This window comes from Centroberyx gerrardi, chromosome 4 (assembly GCF_048128805.1).
Source record: "Centroberyx gerrardi isolate f3 chromosome 4, fCenGer3.hap1.cur.20231027, whole genome shotgun sequence".
NCBI lineage: Eukaryota > Metazoa > Chordata > Actinopteri > Beryciformes > Berycidae > Centroberyx > Centroberyx gerrardi.
Window position 1 is genome coordinate 864,410 of NC_136000.1, and position 21,157 is coordinate 885,566.

Genomic DNA, 21,157 nt, shown 5'->3' on the forward strand with positions numbered 1-21,157 from the left:
GGTAAACTCTAGAGTTCCTCATTGGGACAGAACTGGTTATATTTGCTGGTTGTCTCTCTGGTTGTTTTTCGTCCTTCTTGCCTCCAGCTGTGAAGGATCCCAGTTTTCCCACAGCGGAGGAAACCTTTCAGCTGGTTAATCATTTCTGTCCTGAGCCGCTCCGCTCTGCCATCAGACTCTCTGCAGCTTCCATTTAGTGTAGAAAAACTTGCTTCCAGCCATGTTGTGTGGGACGTCCTGCCTGGTGGTGTTGCTGCTGGGAGCGGCGGGCGGCGGGACCGGCCCGCGCCCCGACACGGCCGACCAGGAGCTGTTCTGGGGCGCCGACCAATACGACTTCTCCGTGGTTCTTCCTGCGGCGGGGATGGAGTGTTTCTGGCACTTCGCTCACCGGGGGGAACGCTTCTACCTGACCTTCATGGTGAGCCGAGCCGCATGACGGGATTCAGATTGTTGTTCAAAAGTTATTTTGTGGTGCGAGGTACTCAAAGTATTCTGTCGAAGAAATGTTTTTAATGAAATGTGGTAAATGGGATTCTTCCTGCTGAGGTTCAGTTTGTGTATTTTTCTAAAATAAAAGGTCGAGACATGAAAGTGCTGAAAGTATCGTGTGATATCCTGGGTCAACATGTTGATGAAAATAGTTTTCTGTCTGTCTGTCTTCCTGTCTGTCTGTCTGTCTGTCTGTCTGTCTGTCTGTCTGTCTGTCTGTCTGTAGGTCCAGTGGGTGACGGGAGTCGGCCATGACAGACACCTGTCAGTCACCGTCAACACTCCCAGCAGTCTGTTGGTGTCGACTGTTGATGATGCGACAGGTCAGATCAACTTTGAGGCCGAGGAAACAGGTCAGTGACTGTCTGTCTGTCTGCCTGTCTGTCTGTCTGTCTGCCTGTCTGTCTGTCTGCCTGTCTGTCTGTCTGCCTGTCTGTCTGTCTGCCTGCCTGTCTCTCTCTGTCTGCCTGTCTGTCTGCCTGTCTTCCTGTCTGTGTCTGTCTCTCTGCCTGCCTGTCTGTGTCTGTCTGTCTGTCTGTCTGTCTGTCTGTCTGTCTGTCTGTCTGTCTGTCTTCCTGACAGTTTAACTTTAAACAAATCAGTCCAATAGAAACTGCTTTAGTTTTCCTTTTCCACTTTTGTAAAAGAAGCTGCAGTCCCAGCCCACATGAAGTTATGTAACTCTTCTTTGTGCTGTGAAATTAGAGTGAGCTGTCACTACACCCAAACTACACCCAAACTACACCCAAACTACACCCTAACTACACCCAAACTACTACACCTACACTACACCAAAACTGCAGAAAGTACACAAAAAACACACAAAGAAACAACACTACCTTAAATCTACGCTACGCTGAAACTACATCAAAACTAAAACAAAACTACACTGCAACTACAAGGTAACTACACAGAACTTTAATCAATCCTACAACCAAACTACATCACAACTATACAGAAACTACACCAAAACTACACTGAACCACTTGCACTTCACCAAAACTACACAGAAATGACATCTAAACTACATTGCAGCCACACCACACAGAAGCTCCACCAACAGTACACTGGGAGATAAAATGAAATTACACCTGCACATCTAAACTACACCCATACACAACTACACCGCAACTACACTGTATTCACACTGAAACGTCACCAAAAGTACACCAAAACCACACTACACTACACTAAAAGTACACCAAGACTGCTTCTAAACTATACTGCAACTACACCTCATCTACACTGAAACAAAAACTGCTCTGAAAACTTATATTAAACTTATATATTGCATATATCTTAATATATTTGAAATTTTCTTTTACTTTTAAACAGAATATAATTCAAAGCTTTTGTGTTCTAGTGTTGAAACTGTGATCTGTGACGTTTAATCCATTCGCTCTGTCCTTATTTCTATTGTTTTCCTCTGTATCCTGTTACTATCTGCTGCTGCAGCGACTCACTTTCCCCACAGATCAATGAAGTTTGACTCGACTTGATTAATGCATGCTTACAGTAAGGCATACTGAAAACAGCGCAGAATTTTACATTAAAAAAAACACTAAAATCCTAAGTCATAAACATAAAAAGAGCTCATTTGTACATGTGAAACAAGACAAAGTGCAAAAGTGTTGCATTTTTCAGTCTATTAATTGAATCTGTTTAATTGTCTTCAGACCAATCTGCATGTCATGTTCATGTTCGGCATGTTCTTTCTCTCTATCTGTTGTATTCTCTCTCTATATTCTGTCTCATATATTCTGCACCCGTCCAGGTTTCTATCAGATGTGCTTCAACAACTTCCACAACCGCTTCGGCAGCATGCAGGTCTTCCTCAGCTTCGGCGTTTATTACGACGGCCACCAGGACGCCGCCAAGCGCAAGGAGGAAGAGAAGAAGAAGAAAGAGGAAGTCAGCAAAGACCTGAACAACACGCTGACCACCATAGAGGTAGACGCAACTTCCTGTTTGGCCCGCTGTCGTCTCGGCGATACCGGACAGTGAAGAAGAACGGGCGTGGCAGCGCACTGCAGCAGCAAATACTCAACTATGACACACACACACACACACACACACAGTTTCTGTCACACTCATGCACACACAGCTTAATGTTTTACCCTTTCTACGTTGTACTGGGCTTTTGGCTTCCTCTTGATTTATTTTTGTTTTTTAATCAAAATTTGAAGTTTTGTTAAATCCCGTACTTGATGAAGGTAGCAGGATATATTCGCTGTCAGGTGAAAACCTTTTATCTCAAAAATGTAAACTAAGAAAAACAGCCTTTTTTTTAGCGGGTTACAACTCAACTATTTGAGTTTACCCAAAGGGTTTGATAAGCCCAAGGGTTTGCAGAATTTAAAAACTTGAAAATGACCCAAATTGGAGTTACAAGGTTTTCATGCGACAACAGCAATATGAAGCTGTGGTGTCGATTCCTGTGTGAGGCTGAAGGAGCTGAACCCACAGAACACACAGGGCAGAGCTTTACTGAGAAACTACTGAGAAACAAGAGAGACTAACAAGAGAGACTAACAAGAGAGACTAACAAGAGAGACTAACCAAGAGAGACTAACAAGAGAGACTAACAAGAGAGACTAACAAGAGAGACTAACCAAGAGAGACTAACAAGAGAGACTAACAAGAGAGACTAACAAGAGAGACTAACCAAGAGACTAACAAGAGAGACTAACAAGAGAGACTAACTAAGAGAGACTAACAAGAGAGACTAACCAAGAGACTAACAAGAGAGACTAACAAGAGAGACTAACCAAGAGACTAACAAGAGAGACTAACCAAGAGAGACTAACAAGAGAGACTAACCAAGAGACTAACAAGAGAGACTAACCAAGAGACTAACAAGAGAGACTAACAAGAGAGACTAACAAGAGAGACTAACAAGAGAGACTAACCAAGAGACTAACAAGAGAGACTAACAAGAGAGACTAACAAGAGAGACTAACCAAGAGACTAACAAGAGAGACTAACAAGAGAGACTAACCAAGAGACTAACAAGAGAGACTAACCAAGAGACTAACAAGAGAGACTAACAAGAGAGACTAACAAGAGAGACTAACCAAGAGACTAACAAGAGAGACTAACTAAGAGAGACTAACAAGAGAGACTAACTAAGAGAGACTAACAAGAGAGACTAACAAGAGAGACTAACAAGAGAGACTAACCAAGAGACTAACAAGAGAGACTAACAAGAGAGACTAACAAGAGAGACTAACAAGAGACTAACCAAGAGAGACTAACAAGAGAGACTAACAAGAGAGACTAACAAGAAAGACTAACCAAGAGACTAACCAAGAGACTAACAAGAGAGACTAACAAGAGAGACTAACTAAGAGAGACTAACAAGAGAGACTAACCAAGAGACTAACAAGAGAGACTAACAAGAGAGACTAACCAAGAGACTAACAAGAGAGACTAACCAAGAGAGACTAACAAGAGAGACTAACCAAGAGACTAACAAGAGAGACTAACCAAGAGACTAACAAGAGAGACTAACAAGAGAGACTAACAAGAGAGACTAACCAAGAGACTAACAAGAGAGACTAACAAGAGAGACTAACTAAGAGAGACTAACAAGAGAGACTAACCAAGAGACTAACAAGAGAGACTAACAAGAGAAACTAACCAAGAGACTAACAAGAGAGACTAACCAAGAGACTAACAAGAGAGACTAACAAGAGAGACTAACAAGAGAGACTAACCAAGAGACTAACAAGAGAGACTAACTAAGAGAGACTAACAAGAGAGACTAACTAAGAGAGACTAACAAGAGAGACTAACAAGAGAGACTAACTAAGAGAGACTAACAAGAGAGACTAACAAGAGAGACTAACTAAGAGAGACTAACTAAGAGAGACTAACAAGAAAGACTAACAAGAGAGACTAACTAAGAGAGACTAACTAAGAGAGACTAACAAGAGAGACTAACAAGAGAGACTAACTAAGAGAGACTAACAAGAGAGACTAACTAAGAGAGACTAACAAGAAAGACTAACAAGAGAGACTAACTAAGAGAGACTAACAAGAGAGACTAACAAGAGAGACTAACTAAGAGAGACTAACAAGAGAGACTAACAAGAGAGACTAACTAAGAGAGACTAACTAAGAGAGACTAACAAGAAAGACTAACAAGAGAGACTAACGAGAGACTAACAAGAGAGACTAACTAAGAGAGACTAACAAGAGAGACTAACTAAGAGAGACTAACAAGAAAGACTAACAAGAGAGACTAACCAAGAGACTAACAAGAGAGACTAACTAAGAGAGACTAACAAGAGAGACTAACTAAGAGAGACTAACAAGAGAGACTAACAAGAGAGACTAACTAAGAGAGACTAACAAGAGAGACTAACTAAGAGAGACTAACAAGAGAGACTAACAAGAGACTAAGAGAGACTAACAAGAGAGACTAACTAAGAGAGACTAACAAGAGAGACTAACAAGAGACTAAGAGAGACTAACAGGAGAGACTAACAAGAGAGACTAACAAGAGACTAAGAGAGACTAACAAGAGAGACTAACAAGAGAGACTAACTAAGAGAGACTAACAAGAGAGACTAACAAGAGACTAAGAGAGACTAACAAGAGAGACTAACAAGAGAGACTAACTAAGAGAGACTAACAAGAGAGACTAACAAGAGACTAAGAGAGACTAACAAGAGAGACTAACAAGAGAGACTAACAAGAAAGACTAACAAGAGAGACTAACAAGAGAGACTAACTAAGAGAGACTAACAAGAGAGACTAACTAAGAGAGACTAACAAGAGAGACTAACAAGAGACTAAGAGAGACTAACAAGAGAGACTAACTAAGAGAGACTAACAAGAGAGACTAACAAGAGACTAAGAGAGACTAACAAGAGAGACTAACAAGAGAGACTAACTAAGAGAGACTAACAAGAGAGACTAACAAGAGACTAAGAGAGACTAACAAGAGAGACTAACAAGAGAGAGAGGCAGATAAACTGCAGGCAAACAGACAGACTGTATCAGATAAACTCAAGGTGGGAGAGTGCACTAGCTGGCTGTTCACAGTATTCCCATGATGTCACATGCATTTCCCACCAATGTGGTGCTTTACAATACACGCAGCTCATTGGCCGTGTTCGTCATCTGATTGTAATCACCTGTTAATTTATTACAATCCCCTGTTACTTTCCTACCAAGATGGCCGTGTGGTGATGTACTGTGGATGGACTATGGAGCCGTGACACCCTGCCTCTCCACCATTTAAATTCATCTGGATAGAGATTAACAGTAGTAGTACCAGAGGTGGCAGTAGTAGTAGTAGTAGTAGTAGTAGTAGTAGCAGCAGCAGTAGCAGTATCAGTAGTAGTAGTAGTAGTAGTAGTAGTAGTGGGAGTAGTAGTAGTTTTTTTGTGATTATTGCAGCCAAAAATGCTTGATTTTGCAGCGGCTTTTCTCAAATATTGATACAATTTGCAAGGTTTTATGTGTTCTTTTTGCAGTAAAATTGTGGGAATTGTGAAAAATTGCAAGCAAAGGAAAAAAAAATGATTTTTTTTTCTCTCTCTCTCACACACACACACACACACACACACACACACACAGCCTCCCCGTTTTCTCTCCCACTCTCCGTTCAAAATCGCAATTTCCTGGAGGGACTGAGTAGTAGTCGTATCATCAGTAGCAGTAGTACTAGTAATATTGGTCGTCGCAGTATTCGTAACAAATGGTAGAAATGGGTGCAAAACTAGTATCAGTAATAGTAGTAGTATTGCAGTGGCTGTAACAGTAGTGACAGCAGCATTAGCAGCATTAGCAGTAATATCGGTGTTATGGTTGTTACTGTAACCTCACCAGCGGCTGTAGCTGTAACAGTAATGGCAGTAACGGGAGTTTTATGTGAAGCTGGTGTGCTGCTGTTGCAGGAGGCGTCCCACAGGGTGGAGAGCCACGTCTTCCACATGTTCCGCCACTACAACTTCGGCCGCATGAGGAAGAGCGCCGACTACTTCCTGCTGCAGACCAACTCCCGCTACGTCAGCTGGTGGTCGGCGGCCCAGAGCCTCGTCATCGTCGCCGCCGGATACCTGCAGCTCCTCTTCCTCAAAAGACTCTTCGTCACCAAGAGCTGCGGCGAGGCCGAGAAGCCGCGCTGCTGAGTTTCAGCGTCATGTTAGTCCACAGGCCAAACCATCACATCAGTGTAACAACATCAAAACCGGTTCACATGTACAGTTCCATGCTCTGAACATTTTCAGAATTGGAGCCGAAAATGCTACTAATTGGCTGTGGCGGCCATTTTTCTTTCAGCCATTGTATTTTTTTTATGCTTTCCTACGCTCTGTTGTATTCCTTGGTCACCAAAACACTCAGCAGGTGTAGACAGTTTTAAATCCTGTCATGGTCACTTGGAGGAAATGGAGGAAAATCCATTTGCTGGTAATAGCAGAAAGAAATATGTGAGCCACAGCTGATATGCCTGAATTTTTCAGGGCACTGAACTGTACATATATACCTATTTTGGTGCTTTAATGAAAATTTCAATGACTGTGATTTATGCTGGAAACTCTCCTTTGTTGAAGCTGAATAAAGAAAAGCTTACACTTTTTACAGTGTCGTCTCATGTCAGTAGATTTAGTAGAGTTCGTCATTGTTGTGTAGAAACCAAGCAAATGCAACAAACTTCTCCGGGTCATTTATGTTTTGAGTTTCATGAAACCTGTTCAAACCTCGTAACGAGAAAACAAGCGTTCTGTTCTGCACTTCTGGAAAACAGACTTCCTGCAGAGACATGGTTTTGGTGGCGCTACAGCGATCTGTTATCAGGCGTGCAGATTGTTGATGTGGTTAATTATTCTCCTCCACTTGATATCTGAGAATCAACATTAGAAAGCAGCAGCTCCCTTCACCTCCTCCTTCATGGTGGAAGCAGGACGGACGATGCTGGTTCATATTCTGCTCCTGGTCCTGAGCTGTCGGGGCGTCGGCGGCAGGAAGTCGGAGCCCCGGCTGGACGAGGCGGATCTGTTCAGAGGAGCGGACAGATACGACTTCGCCATCGAGGTTCCTGCCTCAGGCACCGAGTGTTTCTGGCACTTCGCCCACCAGAGCGGAAACTTCTACCTGACTTACATGGTGAGAAGGCTGGACTGACTGACAGCTGTGACCCGTGGGACCGGGTTTCCTCTCGTCTGCGGTGATGAACTTGTTTGAAAGCTGAGAGCTGTTATGAAATGAATCCTGGGGGTGTTGAGGGGAAGCTGTACCTTTGTTAAAACCCGTCCACCTTGGGCTTATCAGACTTTCAAGGTGATCCAGTTTGACTCCAAGTCTTGTTATCTCTGTCGAAGTTAGCATGATAACATTCGTGTTCGCAGGACATTCACTGTGTCTTGCAGAAATGTAGAGTAGCTTCATGTCTTTTTAAGTCCAACTGAGTTTAAAAACCTGGGCAAGAAAGCAGCATCATGACAAACAACAGAAAAACAACATATAACAATATATATTAGCAAAAGTTTATAGGTTTGCCTAGTTATAGCCTAGCACAGATTGTGTGTTCCTGAGTTTTTTATGTATGTTTCTACATTCTGGTGTTGCTCAGCAGGACAGAGGCTGCTGTCGACATGCTCAGTTCAATTCAGCTTTGTCATTCCATCTTGCACCAGCAAACAGGAAAGCACATTCCAAAGAAGAGTAGAACAAGCTGCAATCCAAAACATTTTGTTGTGTGTGTGTGTGTGTGTGTGTGTGTGTGTGTGTGTGTGTGTGTGTGTGTGTGTGTGTGTGTGTGTGTGTGTGTGTGTGTGTGTGTGCGTGCGCAGGTGCAGTGGGTAACGGGGATGGCTAACGACCCCCGGCTGTTTGTGACCGTTCTGTCACCAGAAGGCGCTCTGGTGGCTTCAACGCGTGACGCCATCGGTCAATTCAACTTCCAGACCGAGGTGACAGGTATGATGAGTCGGAGAGTAAATATCCAGGACGCTTCACTTCCACCTGGCATTAATGTGATCCAGATCGTAATCAGTCCAATCACACGGAGGTGACAACAAAATGGCAACGATGCTCCTACCCACAGTGACGTTTTTAGCTGCGTGATTAATTTTCTATCCGTGACGACGACATTTCTACCTAGCGATGATCTTTCTACCTTTAGTGAAGACATTTCTACTTCGTGGGCGAATACTTTCTCACCAACACACTTGTGACTCACTGTGTGTTCAAGCAGCAGGTGTAGGAGGCCGAAGCCTTCCTACAGTTGACAAGCGGTTAAGTGACTAACCCAATTTTCCATTGACCACAAAGTCTGTCTTCTGCAACTAAACGAACGGTGTTGCGATTCATCTGTCTCTCACTACGACGATTTGCACGTTTCTGTTATTTTATGGCGTGGAAGCTTCCAGAAAAGACTTTATAGCAGTGGAGAACTACAGCGTAGAATGAACCAACTGTTGACAGCAGGGAGCAGACTGACGCTCATGGTCAGTCTGCAGGTTTTCACCAAGCCGCCAACATCACGGGTGAATTTTGAAGCCAATGAAGTGGCGGCAGGCGGTGATTCCTCTAACGTCCGCTAGAGTCCGGCTCCAAAAAGACTCCAAACCTCCAACTCCATGAAGTCAATGGACCACAACCAACTTCTGATAAAAAAAAAAAAAATTGGTTTGGTCTCAGCAGCTAAATTCACTTCTTCTATGTGTCCTTATGGAGATTTTCAAAATAATTGCATCATTAACGGGATATATCGGTTATAAAACAGGGTTGTTTTCCTAGTGATTGACAGGTCGTCTGTCCAGTGATCAACAGGTCGTCGATTTTTGGCTGCTCTGGCTCCGAAAAATGTCAACATGGCGGCAATCGTAAACCCCAACTTTAGGCTTCAAAACGGCCCTTCAGAAACCTAACCTACCTCATCTGTTTTTACAGTCTGTGGTTTTCACCTGTTCAGATGCAGTTTGGGACTTCGCTAAAGTCTGAGTTCCCTGTAGCTGTGAAGCTGCAGCTAGCTGATGATCTCACACAAATACGTGAAATGAACACAAACTCTAAAATGGCGATTTACATGCTGTGGACACGTATTATGGGGAAAATAACGTTTCTCTACCACAAACTGAATTGCGTTCCCCCGCAACGAATCTGAATACGTTCCTTCACCACAAATTGAATTACGTCCCAAAGGTTGGTTAGCGGTTAAATTTAGGAAATGTCCTTTGTAAAGGCTGAGAATCGAACCCCAGTCGCCGACATCGAAGGCAAACGTATACGCCCGTCCACCACCCGACCTCCATGCTACTTCAATGTCACACTACTTCCTGTTTATAGTCGTGTCTCCTTCATGTAACCGTTTGCTGCTGGGAAAACGTAAATTTAACACTTATATGTTCCACCAACACGTAATTTGCTGTGAACATGTCGTGTTCAGTTCACGTTTTTCTGTGAGATCAGTCTGAGCTAAAATCCTGCTGGGTAGTGTAGCTCGGTAACTATTTTTTTATTTTTTTCATGTAAATGAACAACTGAATGGATTTTTGTGAAAGTAAGCCAAGTGAGATGTGTTGATGCTTCCTACAACATACAGTATATCACAATCAGATTGCTGATATGAAGTAACCTCCACTCACTGACAGAGGGGGAGTTAACCAGAGGGTTGATGGAAAGTACGTCACCTTCAGCCTGGGGCGTAATTTCCACTGGGGATGGGGGGGAAATCCCATTTGTGTCCCCCCACTTTTTTAACCGCAAAAATCATGTTAAAAATCGAGTTAACCAGAGAGTTGATGGCCTTCAGCTACAGTGTGTCTGCAGCTGTAGAGGAGCTGTAGTGAATATCTGTCAGTGTGCTGGACCAGCGCACCATGAGGTATTTCTACTGAACTGGATTGTTGAAAGCTTTTTGATCCCTGTGTCCTTCCCATAACTCCGGCTTCCTCCTGGCAGGTTTTTACCAGATGTGTCTCGGGAACCACAACAACCGGTTCGGAGGCGTCCGGGTCTTTCTGAACTTCGGCGTCGTCTACGAAGGTTTCGAGGAGGCCAAGAGAGAGCTGGAGGAGGGCGAGAAAGTCCTCAACACAACTTTGGCCAGAATCCAGGTGTTGGTTTCAGTTCAAATTCAAGTCCCTTAGTTTGTCTGGGATGTTGGACTGCTTAGTTATGTATATCACAATATCCCTTTATTCGCCAAGTACAATAAATCAAAATTCATATCATTATTCAATCTGATTTTAAAAAATGTAAATCGAACAAACTAGCTAGACTAGCATACTATTTAACAACCAGGGTAACATAAACCAACAATGTATCTAGATGGATGTTAGCTGAGCTGCTATCATGAAAAACTTTTTCAGTTGTTACAGTTGTAAGATAATTTAATACGATGTTTCACAGACAGTGTGCGGGATGCTATTCCTCTCAGTGTCTACCTTTTTGGTTGTGGTCCTACCCACCTAAATCTAAAGACCTTTAGGTGTGCAAACATTTTTCTTGACTCAGTTGTTACAGTTAAAATGTTGAAATATTTCCTCCTTGCTTGCAGTTTCTAATGCAATGCTTATGGAGAGACTGGAAGTGTGTCCTCTGTAATGGATGCAATATAAAATCTTGACATGTACAGTTCTTCAGTCAAAACTTACTTAAAGGATAAGGCCGGTGTTTTTTAATGCATTGCTTACCGTCAACAAATCCTATGAAAATAACAAAATCAACAATGCGTTTGCTCTCCTCCTGTTACTTTCTGACTTCCCACGTACCATTTTTAGCCTTCAACCCGGAAGTCATTGGCTCCAATTGTAAGCTGAAAACCTTTAAATACAGCTCACAAAGACATAGTTTACATTTTAAAAATCGCTAACTGTTACCATGAAAAGTCAGACTGTTGTAGTTATTACCAAATCAAACTCAAATGGGAACAAATTCTTCATTACGCTGGGGACTATTTTCTGTGCTACGGAACTACTTTCCTGAGATGGAAAACGTGTTTACGGTCGGCTTATTAAGTCGTTTGAGGAAAAAGTCGGCCGGCCCGGTGCATCGTGATGATGAAATATGGATTTGGAGCTGGATATCCATCGCCCAGAGCAGCGGCATGGCTCTTTGATGTATTTTTAATAGTTTTTTAATACAATGCAGTTCTATGGCTGCTGGGACATGAGGCTTTACTGGGCACCGGCTACATGGACGAGACTTGTTGGCAAAACAAAATCATCGCTGATTTTGTTATTTTCATAGGATTTGTTGACGGTAAGCAATGTATTAAAAACACCAGCCTTATCCTTTAAGTAAAGGTAAAATTACAGATTTCAAATACACAAATTAGAGCTACAAGGAAAGCTTCTCAATTACAGTAACAAGAGTAACCGCAATTTATTTTTTCCACCTATGCAACTTGGTCTCATAAAAAGTAGTGAAATGAACACGAACTCTGAACAGATTTACATGCAGCTGTGGACACAAATGATGTGAAAATTACGTTCCTCCACCACAAATTGGATTCTGTGACAAAAACACAAACTGGACATTTTCAGCTGCAGGTTGTTTTACCGGTTAAGTTTGGGAAACTAAAACAACTTGGTTAAGGTTTGGGAAAGGCTTTGGTTGGTTAAATGTGAAAAATTCAGCTAAAAATTTTAATGTGATTCGCAGTAGAAATTTCCTTCGTACAATCTGGGAAGTGAACTCCAGTCGTCAGAATTGAAGCCAAACTCCTATATCGCCCATCCAGCACCGACCAAACAGGGTGTGGAGGGCGGGGGGGTCGGGGGGGTCGGGGGGGTGGACGGGCGATGAGTTTGCCTTCGATTCAAGGTTTCAACCCTAAAAGCTGTTTCACACCAGTGCGGGACGGATTTGCGGAATATTCATAATTTTCTGCATGTTAAGTTCACACACCGAGTCGAAATTTTCACATTCTAATGTTCCAATTTCATACCAACAGAAGAAAAAAATCATGTTTATTATCTGAGAGAAAATGGACATAGAAAGTAGCAGTCACAACGAGGTTATCTTTATTCTTTTAAGGAGAAAGCGTTGGGTCCATGCTGTTTTGGAAAGGCAGACAGAACATGGAGAGTTTATTGGCTCATCCAGGAGCCGATAACTATCATACTGAAATATGAAGCTGTAACACAAAAATCATTCAGTACTTAATCAAACTTTCTCCAGGATTCAGCAACAACAGTTATCACACATAAAGTGATTATTTATTTTACTTATGGAATCGATATTTATTTTTTTATAGTTATGGCTCTCGTAGCCTAAACTTACTAAAACTTAAAATGGTATAATATCATTGGGGTGTTTAGGACTACTCATTAGTCCATGATGAATATTTATAATTGAAACCAAAACGAATATAGAAAAGAAAGGAGAGCATGGAGAGATGGATCACTCAGCTTGTGTCTGGACTACAGGATTCTGCAGCCAGGCAGAGACCAACAGACCGCGTCAGTAACCTGGTCTGGCCTGTAGGGAAAAACACCACAGCCACCTCAAAACTTCATCTTTGAAAAAACAACATTACAACCAAATTATTAATTTCTAAAACGGAGGCGTAGCCATAACTTAATTATATTAAATATTACAGGCAAATCACCAAACATGCTTGAGTAGCTAAATGACAAAACAATAACGAAGTATAAGGTATTTAAAAAAAACACGACAGGATTCCTCAATCATCGTGAATTTACTGCATGGAATCCTTGGAATGCGTTTTTACGCAGCGCTCAGCTCACGTTTCCTATAGCCGACCTTACAGTGTTATATAGTACTAAATAATAGGAAATAACCAATATGGAGAACATTTACTAATGTCAAATATTTGTACATGTATAATGAGCTCAGTCCATTAAATCCTTTTGGGAACGTGCTTTACGCACACAGGAGTAGCTGTTGATATTCATGTTTGGATTTTCCATGGAAATACAGAAGTGCAAAACTGCGCAATGAATCTTTGAGTTTATCCACAGACAGAATATCTCACGCTTCATGTCAGGAGCTCTGTCTCATCACACTGTTGTTCTAAAGGCATGTGAGTAATCATGTGTGAAATTACTTTACACGGATGTACGGGTGTAATTTGCAGGTATGTTGCAGGGAGAAAAGCGGAAAAACATTATTTAGGTACAATCCTCATTTTTTTGAATTCTGAAAAGGCCTTTAAAGCCCAAATATTTGGAAAAAGTCATGGAAGGATGAGACCATAGTATTTCCAGTGTTTCAAATATTTAAATTTAATAAGAGATTCCCGCACACTGTCTATACTTGCAGATAAAACATTTATTAGAAAATAAGCAACGTTTTGGTACTGAGACCTTCGTCAGGCAAATATTTTTTCCACAATGAGAAGCCATCTTATATAGGGAGTGGCACTCAGTTAAATGATACAGGATTACTTACAAAAAAATACAAATTATAGTATATATAAGTAATATATACATTCACATGCACAAATTACTACCCATTTAATATTCAATCCATCATCCATGTCGTAGTTCATGAAAAAAATATAATAAAGTCAAAGATGCAGCACATATAAATATATAGATGGGGACACACAAGCAAGGAGGTCTCCACATACATGTACACATACATGTACACATACTTAAATATCCAGATCTGTCAGGAGCTGCAGGAATGTCATCTCAGGTTAGTTTCTGGCAAAAGAGGAGAGGAAGGCAGCGGAATCACCTCTCCTACACACGAATCCTGTTACAGGTGTGTGAAGAACCACAGTTTCCAGAAATGTAAATTTAAAACCTCAACACCAGCCCATGGCATTTCTGGTGTTAATAGAAAAAATACACCAAAATACTGATATTAGAATGGTTAAAAAGCCTATGCAATGGATTTTACATGGCGCGGGGCCAATCGACCCTGAGACTTGCAGTATGCATGAGGTGAGACCAGCTGCTGTTCTGGCTGCAGCTGTGGAGGGAAATAGATCATAGTTTACATGTTGCCTGTGAAGCGCTACCATACTCTGTTTGGCAGGCAATAATTTAATTAGTGCCTATATCTATATTAGCCTTCCTAGTCCGCTGTATGAGTGAAGGTGGATCGGAGTGTGTGCCTCTGTCTCACCTGTGCGTAAAGGTGCAGGACGGTGTGTCACAGGCTGGATGGGCGTTTACCATCATCCCCGTACCCGAGCCTTTTAGCGATCGAAAGCCACACATATTTATTTCAGCCCGGGACAATGTTTGAAAATGTGACATCATAGAAAACAAAAGATTTCATTGGTCAAGCGTATATTTTCCAAATTCCGCAGAAGACTAAAAAGTTCCGCCCTGGTGTGCAAGCTTCCATTATAACCCAGAAAATCATTTTTTATACATTTCCGTGCGAATAATTCGCACCGAAATTCACACTTGGTGTGAAAGGGCTTTAAGTCACATTTTAATTTTTAACGAACGCTTTTCTTATTTAACCATGACCAAACCATTTCCCTAACCTTAACCAAGTTGTTTTAGTTGCCCAACCATAACCCTAAACTTAACCAAACTTGTTTTACTTGCCCACGTATTTGTGTGAGATCAGCTTGGTTTCCTTCTTAACACTTTGCGTTCCGCCAACACGCAATTTGGTGTTAACAAGTCGTGTTCGTTTCACGTATTTGTGTGAGATCAGGTTGACCCGACATTACATAAATGACACACATACTATATAACTGATTGATGCATCATGTCTGATTCAGGAGAGCACCCAGAAGCTCCAGACTCAGATCTTCCACATGTGGCGTCATTACAACTTCGCCCGCATGAGGAAAGGGAAGGACCACTACCTGCTGCTGTCCAACCTCAGCTACGTCAGCTGCTGGTCGGCGGCGCAGAGCCTCGCCATCCTGCTGTCCGGATACCTGCAGCTGCTCTTCCTCAAGAGACTCTTCCACACCGACTCCCACCGGCCGCCATGCTGAGAGCATGGCGGCCAGCTCCTTTGGGGAATTTTAGATTTTAAACTTTGGGGAATCCTGGTGTTTTTAATTCAGTATCAGCAGTCCAGCAGTCATTTTCTTCCTTCATTCATTCTTGTCCAGAGTGAGAGAATCCATCACAGGAAACATGAAGCCAAACTTTCTGTTTTCTCCTTATTTCATTGTGCTGAGTTCAAGAAAATAATTAGGGATGGAGAGTCGACTCCAAAAGAGTCGATTCTCGATTCCATTACGTCGATTCTGAGAATCGATTCTACTAATAAACAGAATTGGAGTCGACTCCAAACTCTGGAATTGTAGATACTGTTTCATTTAAATGAATTTGTAATCAATTAATTCAGATTTAGGCCTATCTATACCAATCTGTGTTCGACTGCCTTGGTCTGATCCATTTCACAACAAGTGGGGAGGGGGAAGGAGAAATTCAAGGCTCACTGCTGAATGCCAACCAGGATAAAACTTCAATTTTTGTGTTGATTTTCATTTGGAATCAGAATCGATTTAGAATCGAACCGGAGTCGGAATCAACTCCAAAAAATGAATCACCCAGCATCTATCAGGCATACGGAGACATGCAGGAGCCATGTCTGGTCATTTTTTTGTCATGTACTAATTGACCAGTCAGTACGAGTAGAGAGTAGCAGCACTGGCTGTGCTCATGATGTTCCTGTCAGATGATGCATCATTAAATGTCTACCAACTGATCAGATCGACTGTCTGTTCCTGTGTGAAATGTGAAATGTTACATCTCGTCAGCCAATAACTCCCTTCCATTCATTTAGCGTTAGAAGTGAAATGTTCATGGTGACAAGAGTCCCCGATAAACAAAGTACGAGTTTTGCCACGTTACAGGTGCGGCTGTCTCGTTTAAGGAGATGTGTCCGCAAAGTGAGCCACAGGAGCTAACCTTAGCAAACGCTAACGCTAGATTAGCTAGCTGCTCGCGGCACTAGCCCCTAGATGATAGTAGGTTTGTCCTAACGGCACCGGGTTCAGGGTTACCAGGACGAGATGCTCGTTTTGGCCGGCTGAGGTACAACCAACTCTGGCTGCACGTTTTGCTCCAATTGCTAACTGTTGTCGTTGTGGACAACAGGCTTCCTCGATTTCACAGGCCCGCAACGAACTCATCTCATCGGATTGTATTAAAAAATAAACAAGAAAACAACGTCACAAACAAGCAAATGAAACATAACTTTACACACGTTAGCAAACCGCGACATGTTCTCAAGCCCAGCTGAATGTATTTGGAATAAACTGGATAGATCCATCTTTCAGGAGCAGTTTTGATGCAAATCCTGCTTTGTACTGACACTCGTTTACGAAGCAGTCCGAGGCAAAGCGGTTAGCACAAACATACACATTTGGACTAAGTTCACTGTAGTCTGAATGTTATTGTCAAAAATACATTTCAACCACTCTTTCTTTTTATCTTCCGGTGCTGGGAGGGAATGTAGGGCTTTGTGTTCAGCCTTGAAGGCAACAACAGGACATTTAGTGTGCTTTGCTCTTGTTTTCAACATCTTCTAAGCTGTAGTAGCGAAGGAAAACGATGGCGGCCGACAGCGTAGAGAGGAGCAGAGGGGGAGTGGGAGTGGTTATCCACCTTGGAGGTCAGTGTATGCAAATCGCTCCCTTTGTGACGCCACAAGGGGAGCCAAATTAAAACAGCTGTTTTCCCAGGAGGGAGGCTACGGCAACAATAGACCTCGTAAGTCGAATGACGCCAGCCTTGCCCAAGGTTCCATGGCGATTTCCCCGTAGGGAAAATGAACGGATTTTCACATAATCGTCTCTGTCACAGTCTACGTTTAACGCAGGATTTTCAAAGTCAGTCCATTTTTAGCTACGTATATTTTACATCTTTATTTTATGTTTATGTCTCTAATGGCACTGGGTCCGTTGATTTCTGTAACTGTTTTCTAGTCCAAGTAGCAGAGATGTGACCAAGTCAACTTTGCTTGAGTCCCAAGTCAGTCTCAAGTCTTGAGGCACAAGTCTCAAGTCAAGTTCCAAGTCTAAATGTGGATTACCAAGTCCAGTCCAAGTCAAGTCCAAGTCATTAATGTCAAGTCTCAAGTCTAAATGTAGAACAGCAAGTCAAGTCCAAACAAATCAAGAGTCCAGTATCAATTTAATATCTTAAAGAAAACTAAATATCTAGGACTTTTCAATGCAATATGGTTTTAATAGGATAAAAACTTGGTAAGAGCATCATGAGTTTGATTTCTATAATCAGTTTCAACTTCAATAAATTCAATCATTCCATACAAATTCAGAAAACAGAATTTAAATTCAGCCGGATCTACTAACATGTCATAATTCCAGGTGCAGCACAAAAGCAATTGTGGGTGAAATTTGTACCGCCAGTGCATGGTATTTACTGAAGTAGCACACGCAAATGAGCGGAGGTGCAGATAATTAATTATAATTGTGACTGCGCAAATATAAGGGCCAAACAATGCGCACAATAGCCTATTTGTGGCAATGTAATGATGAAAAGAAGCGCAAATTTCTCTCCAGTGGAGCTGGAAGTGTCGGTGGCAGAGAAAACCACAAAGAGCTGCAAAGAAGAGATGTTTTACTCGCGTGTAAAAAGTCACTCTGGAATGATATAACAAATAAAGTGAATGCAGTTGGGTAGCAACAAGCGCGATTTAGTGGAGGTAAAAGCACTGGTATGATATGAGGAGGTGAGCCAAAATGCTTACCATAAATAAGCCAAAGAGGAGCCTTAACTCCCTTGGAGGAGCAGCAGGAGCCCAATCTGACGACGATTAGACTCTGGGGGCGACGGCCAATATTTCGGGGTTTCCGGTGGAGCTCAAGGTCAGTCTGATACAAGACAGGTGCGGAGCTTCTCGAAAGCAACTCCTTACTAAGATATGTTAAAGAACACAGGAAACCAACTGTCACACACACACACCCATGACCTGTGAAGACATGATACAGGCGCAGGAGAAATCACTCAACGTATAACCAAGTTTGTGCAGGATTGTGTGTGTGTCTTATCATCCCTGAAAGTTTAGGTCCACCCAAGGATGGGGTCAGACGAGGAAGAGGAGACGGCCCGAACCAATGAGAAGAGGACAACACCCAACTTGCACATTTCTTTGTTTGTAATAGCATAAATACACTGGATCAGGAGAAGTTAGGTTGTCAGACTGTGGACTGGCTCTGATGCTGTTATTGGTCAGGGCGAGGCACATTTGATCCAGAATTCTGTAACTGCTTTTTGCTTGCTGAAAGAATCACTAAAGTTTTGAACTAAGATTCTCAGTGTGGACATTTGACTTCTTTTGGTCCTTTGAGTATTCTGAACACTCTGCTCACCCTCTGCGGGTGAGAAGTTTTCTGTTTCAGCTTAAAACTCCTTCAGCCCCCAGAGTCTAATCGTCGTCACACCGATAGACGATGGGTTCTGAGATTGGCAGGAGCCTGACTGAGACACAGGTGCCACAGGTGTGGGAGGGATGGAGACCTGGTGAAGGTATGAAGCCAGACACACACCTCTCCACGGAGAGGTTATTACGCACACATGTTTTAGCTGCATTGTTTACATCAAGGCAATGTCACTCAGATATTGGCTCATAATAAGTGTCAGCAAATCCAGAGAAGAGTGTGCGAGCGTGCGTTTTCCTTTTTGTATGTTTAGGTAATCTGCATATTGAGTGCGCATTCTGCTACTCTGCCAATGATGCGTAAATGGTGTATTTTTAAATCAGCATACCCGTTTAAACCTGATTGGAATTATAATAGGGATGCGATCTAATGTCTACATGTTATGATGTGTAGATGACTGTCACCTTGATCTTAGAGCCGGTTCCAGAGCCAGTCTCGTTGGAGAAATTCTGTGCGCAAAAAAATCAGCAGGTGTTAACGGCCTCCGCCTCTTGATAAATCACGTTCTCTGCCAATTTCCATAAAACCTTCCCTTAATTTTGCGCTTCATCATTGGAACACCCACAAATGCATATGTAATTACATCAAACCGCAAAAAAGATCAGATCGACCCATGATTTCAGGTGCAAAATGCGTTGTGCAGAGAACGAGGTTTTAGCACCCACAATGCGATTTGCACTGGCGCAAACGTTTAGCAGATCCAGGCCAAGATCTTTTGTCGAGACTTTAGAAATCTTTTCTTTTCAAGTCATCAAAGCAGAAGTCAAAGTCAAGTCCCAAGTCAGCAGAACCCAAGTCAAGTCTCAAGTCTTCTCATCATGCATCAAGTCAAGTCTCAAGCAATTAAAACTGTGACTCGAGTCTGACTCAAGTCCAAGTCATGTGACTTGAGTCCCCACCTCTGCCAAGTAGTATTTTTGCTAGCAACAAGCTAAACGCTTTTTTAATCATTTTTTCATCATTTCATCACAACCACAACGGCTAAACTTTCTATTATTTGTCCTTGATGACTAATGACTTTGGAAAGGACAAGTCTGGATTTGAACCCACAACCTTCCACATGAAAGGCTGATGCTTCACCTACTGAGCCAAACACCTGTTATAGGTTTAGTGAGGAGAAACTAACTAAAGGGAGAAGTAGTGTGATACTGCAGCCTATGATTGACAGACTGACAGTGCTAATCACTTTATAGAACATTGTAGTGCTCTCCATTAACGAATAAAACAATAGAGTAGAGTAAGTCACATGGGCCAGAAAACTGCTGCTGCACTGCTCTCTGTGGGTTGAGAGGTCTGGCCTCGCCCCAATCAGTGATGCCAATCAGGTATTTTGCCACTGACAGATGATGTCAAACACCTGCTTTGAGTTTTCTGCACTGTGTGATTTAGGGTTGATTTACTTTTCATGAAACTTCAAAAAGGTCACAGTTCATCAGGGGCTTGAACTCACGACCTTGTGGTCCAAAGACCTGAGAGCTTTACCACTCTGCCCACTTCCACTTGGCTGTGTGTCACAGTGGGGAAACCAAACAAAGGGACAAGTCATTGGTTATCATAGCCTAAATGTCACGTGTTTCCGATGCTAATTAATGCCCTGGGGACACAATGTAACTTTATTGAATTTTTAATCATTCAAATATATTTTTATTAGTTAACATTTAGTTCTACAATGCGGTCTGACTAGAGCAGGTGGTATTTTTTCTGCCCCTCGCTTCACGCTGAACCTGCCGGTCAGTTTGCCCCCTCGCCCCTTCGTCCCTGTGGCAGCGCGAGGTGAACTGAACCGTGAAGCACCGACAGGATTTCGTAGCGGGGACTCGAACCGGCGACCTCCAGCTTACTGTCCTCCAGTGTAAACTCACAGGAAGAAGGACTCACGTGTCTTCCTTCTGTCCAGCAGAGACGGTTTGTCCTCTGCAGCGTCAGCAGGGGGCGCGAGCGGACAGGACGGACCAACAGAGAATCTTCTTTTATTTACCGAAGCATTATTTTGGCAAAATCCACAAATCCAAATGTAATAATTCTAAACCCTCATTTATTGCTTTTGAAAATGAAGCCAAGCAATACAGAAAAACAATTTCCTCCAAAAATAAGAAGGCCATTAAGGAATTTGTGCAAATCATTCAATCATTGAGTTTTTCTAAATGTGAATTTATATTGTGTCCCCTCGCTCCGTGTTTAGTTTATATTTGATTGATTGTTGTTATTTGAATGTCTTTAATATCTTTTGTAGTTGCCGTTAAAATCATGAAAACATTGGAACATGACCGGGGTTCAGACTCCCTGCTTGTCTCGTTTTGGACAGCAAGCAGGCCGATACATATTTAACCACATGACTTCCACATCAGGAGGAGC

At 42.4% G+C, this 21,157-nt stretch overlaps 2 protein-coding genes across 2 annotated transcripts; both read left to right on the plus strand.

The window, feature by feature from the left end:
• The first annotated feature begins 69 nt into the window (after positions 1–69).
• On the plus strand, positions 70–7,081 carry LOC139923581 (transmembrane emp24 domain-containing protein 6-like). The gene is made up of 4 exons (XM_071914388.2): positions 70–421; positions 719–845; positions 2,267–2,442; positions 6,399–7,081. The coding sequence occupies exons 1-4, from the start codon at positions 221–223 to the stop codon at positions 6,630–6,632; spliced, it is 738 nt and encodes a 245-aa protein (XP_071770489.1). The 5' UTR covers positions 70–220; the 3' UTR covers positions 6,633–7,081.
• A 332-nt stretch (positions 7,082–7,413) lies between these two features.
• On the plus strand, positions 7,414–15,382 carry LOC139923582 (transmembrane emp24 domain-containing protein 6-like). The gene is made up of 4 exons (XM_071914389.1): positions 7,414–7,608; positions 8,295–8,421; positions 10,408–10,562; positions 15,161–15,382. Exons 1-4 carry the CDS (start codon positions 7,414–7,416, stop codon positions 15,380–15,382), a joined length of 699 nt encoding a protein of 232 aa, XP_071770490.1.
• Positions 15,383–21,157: the final 5,775 nt, after the last annotated feature.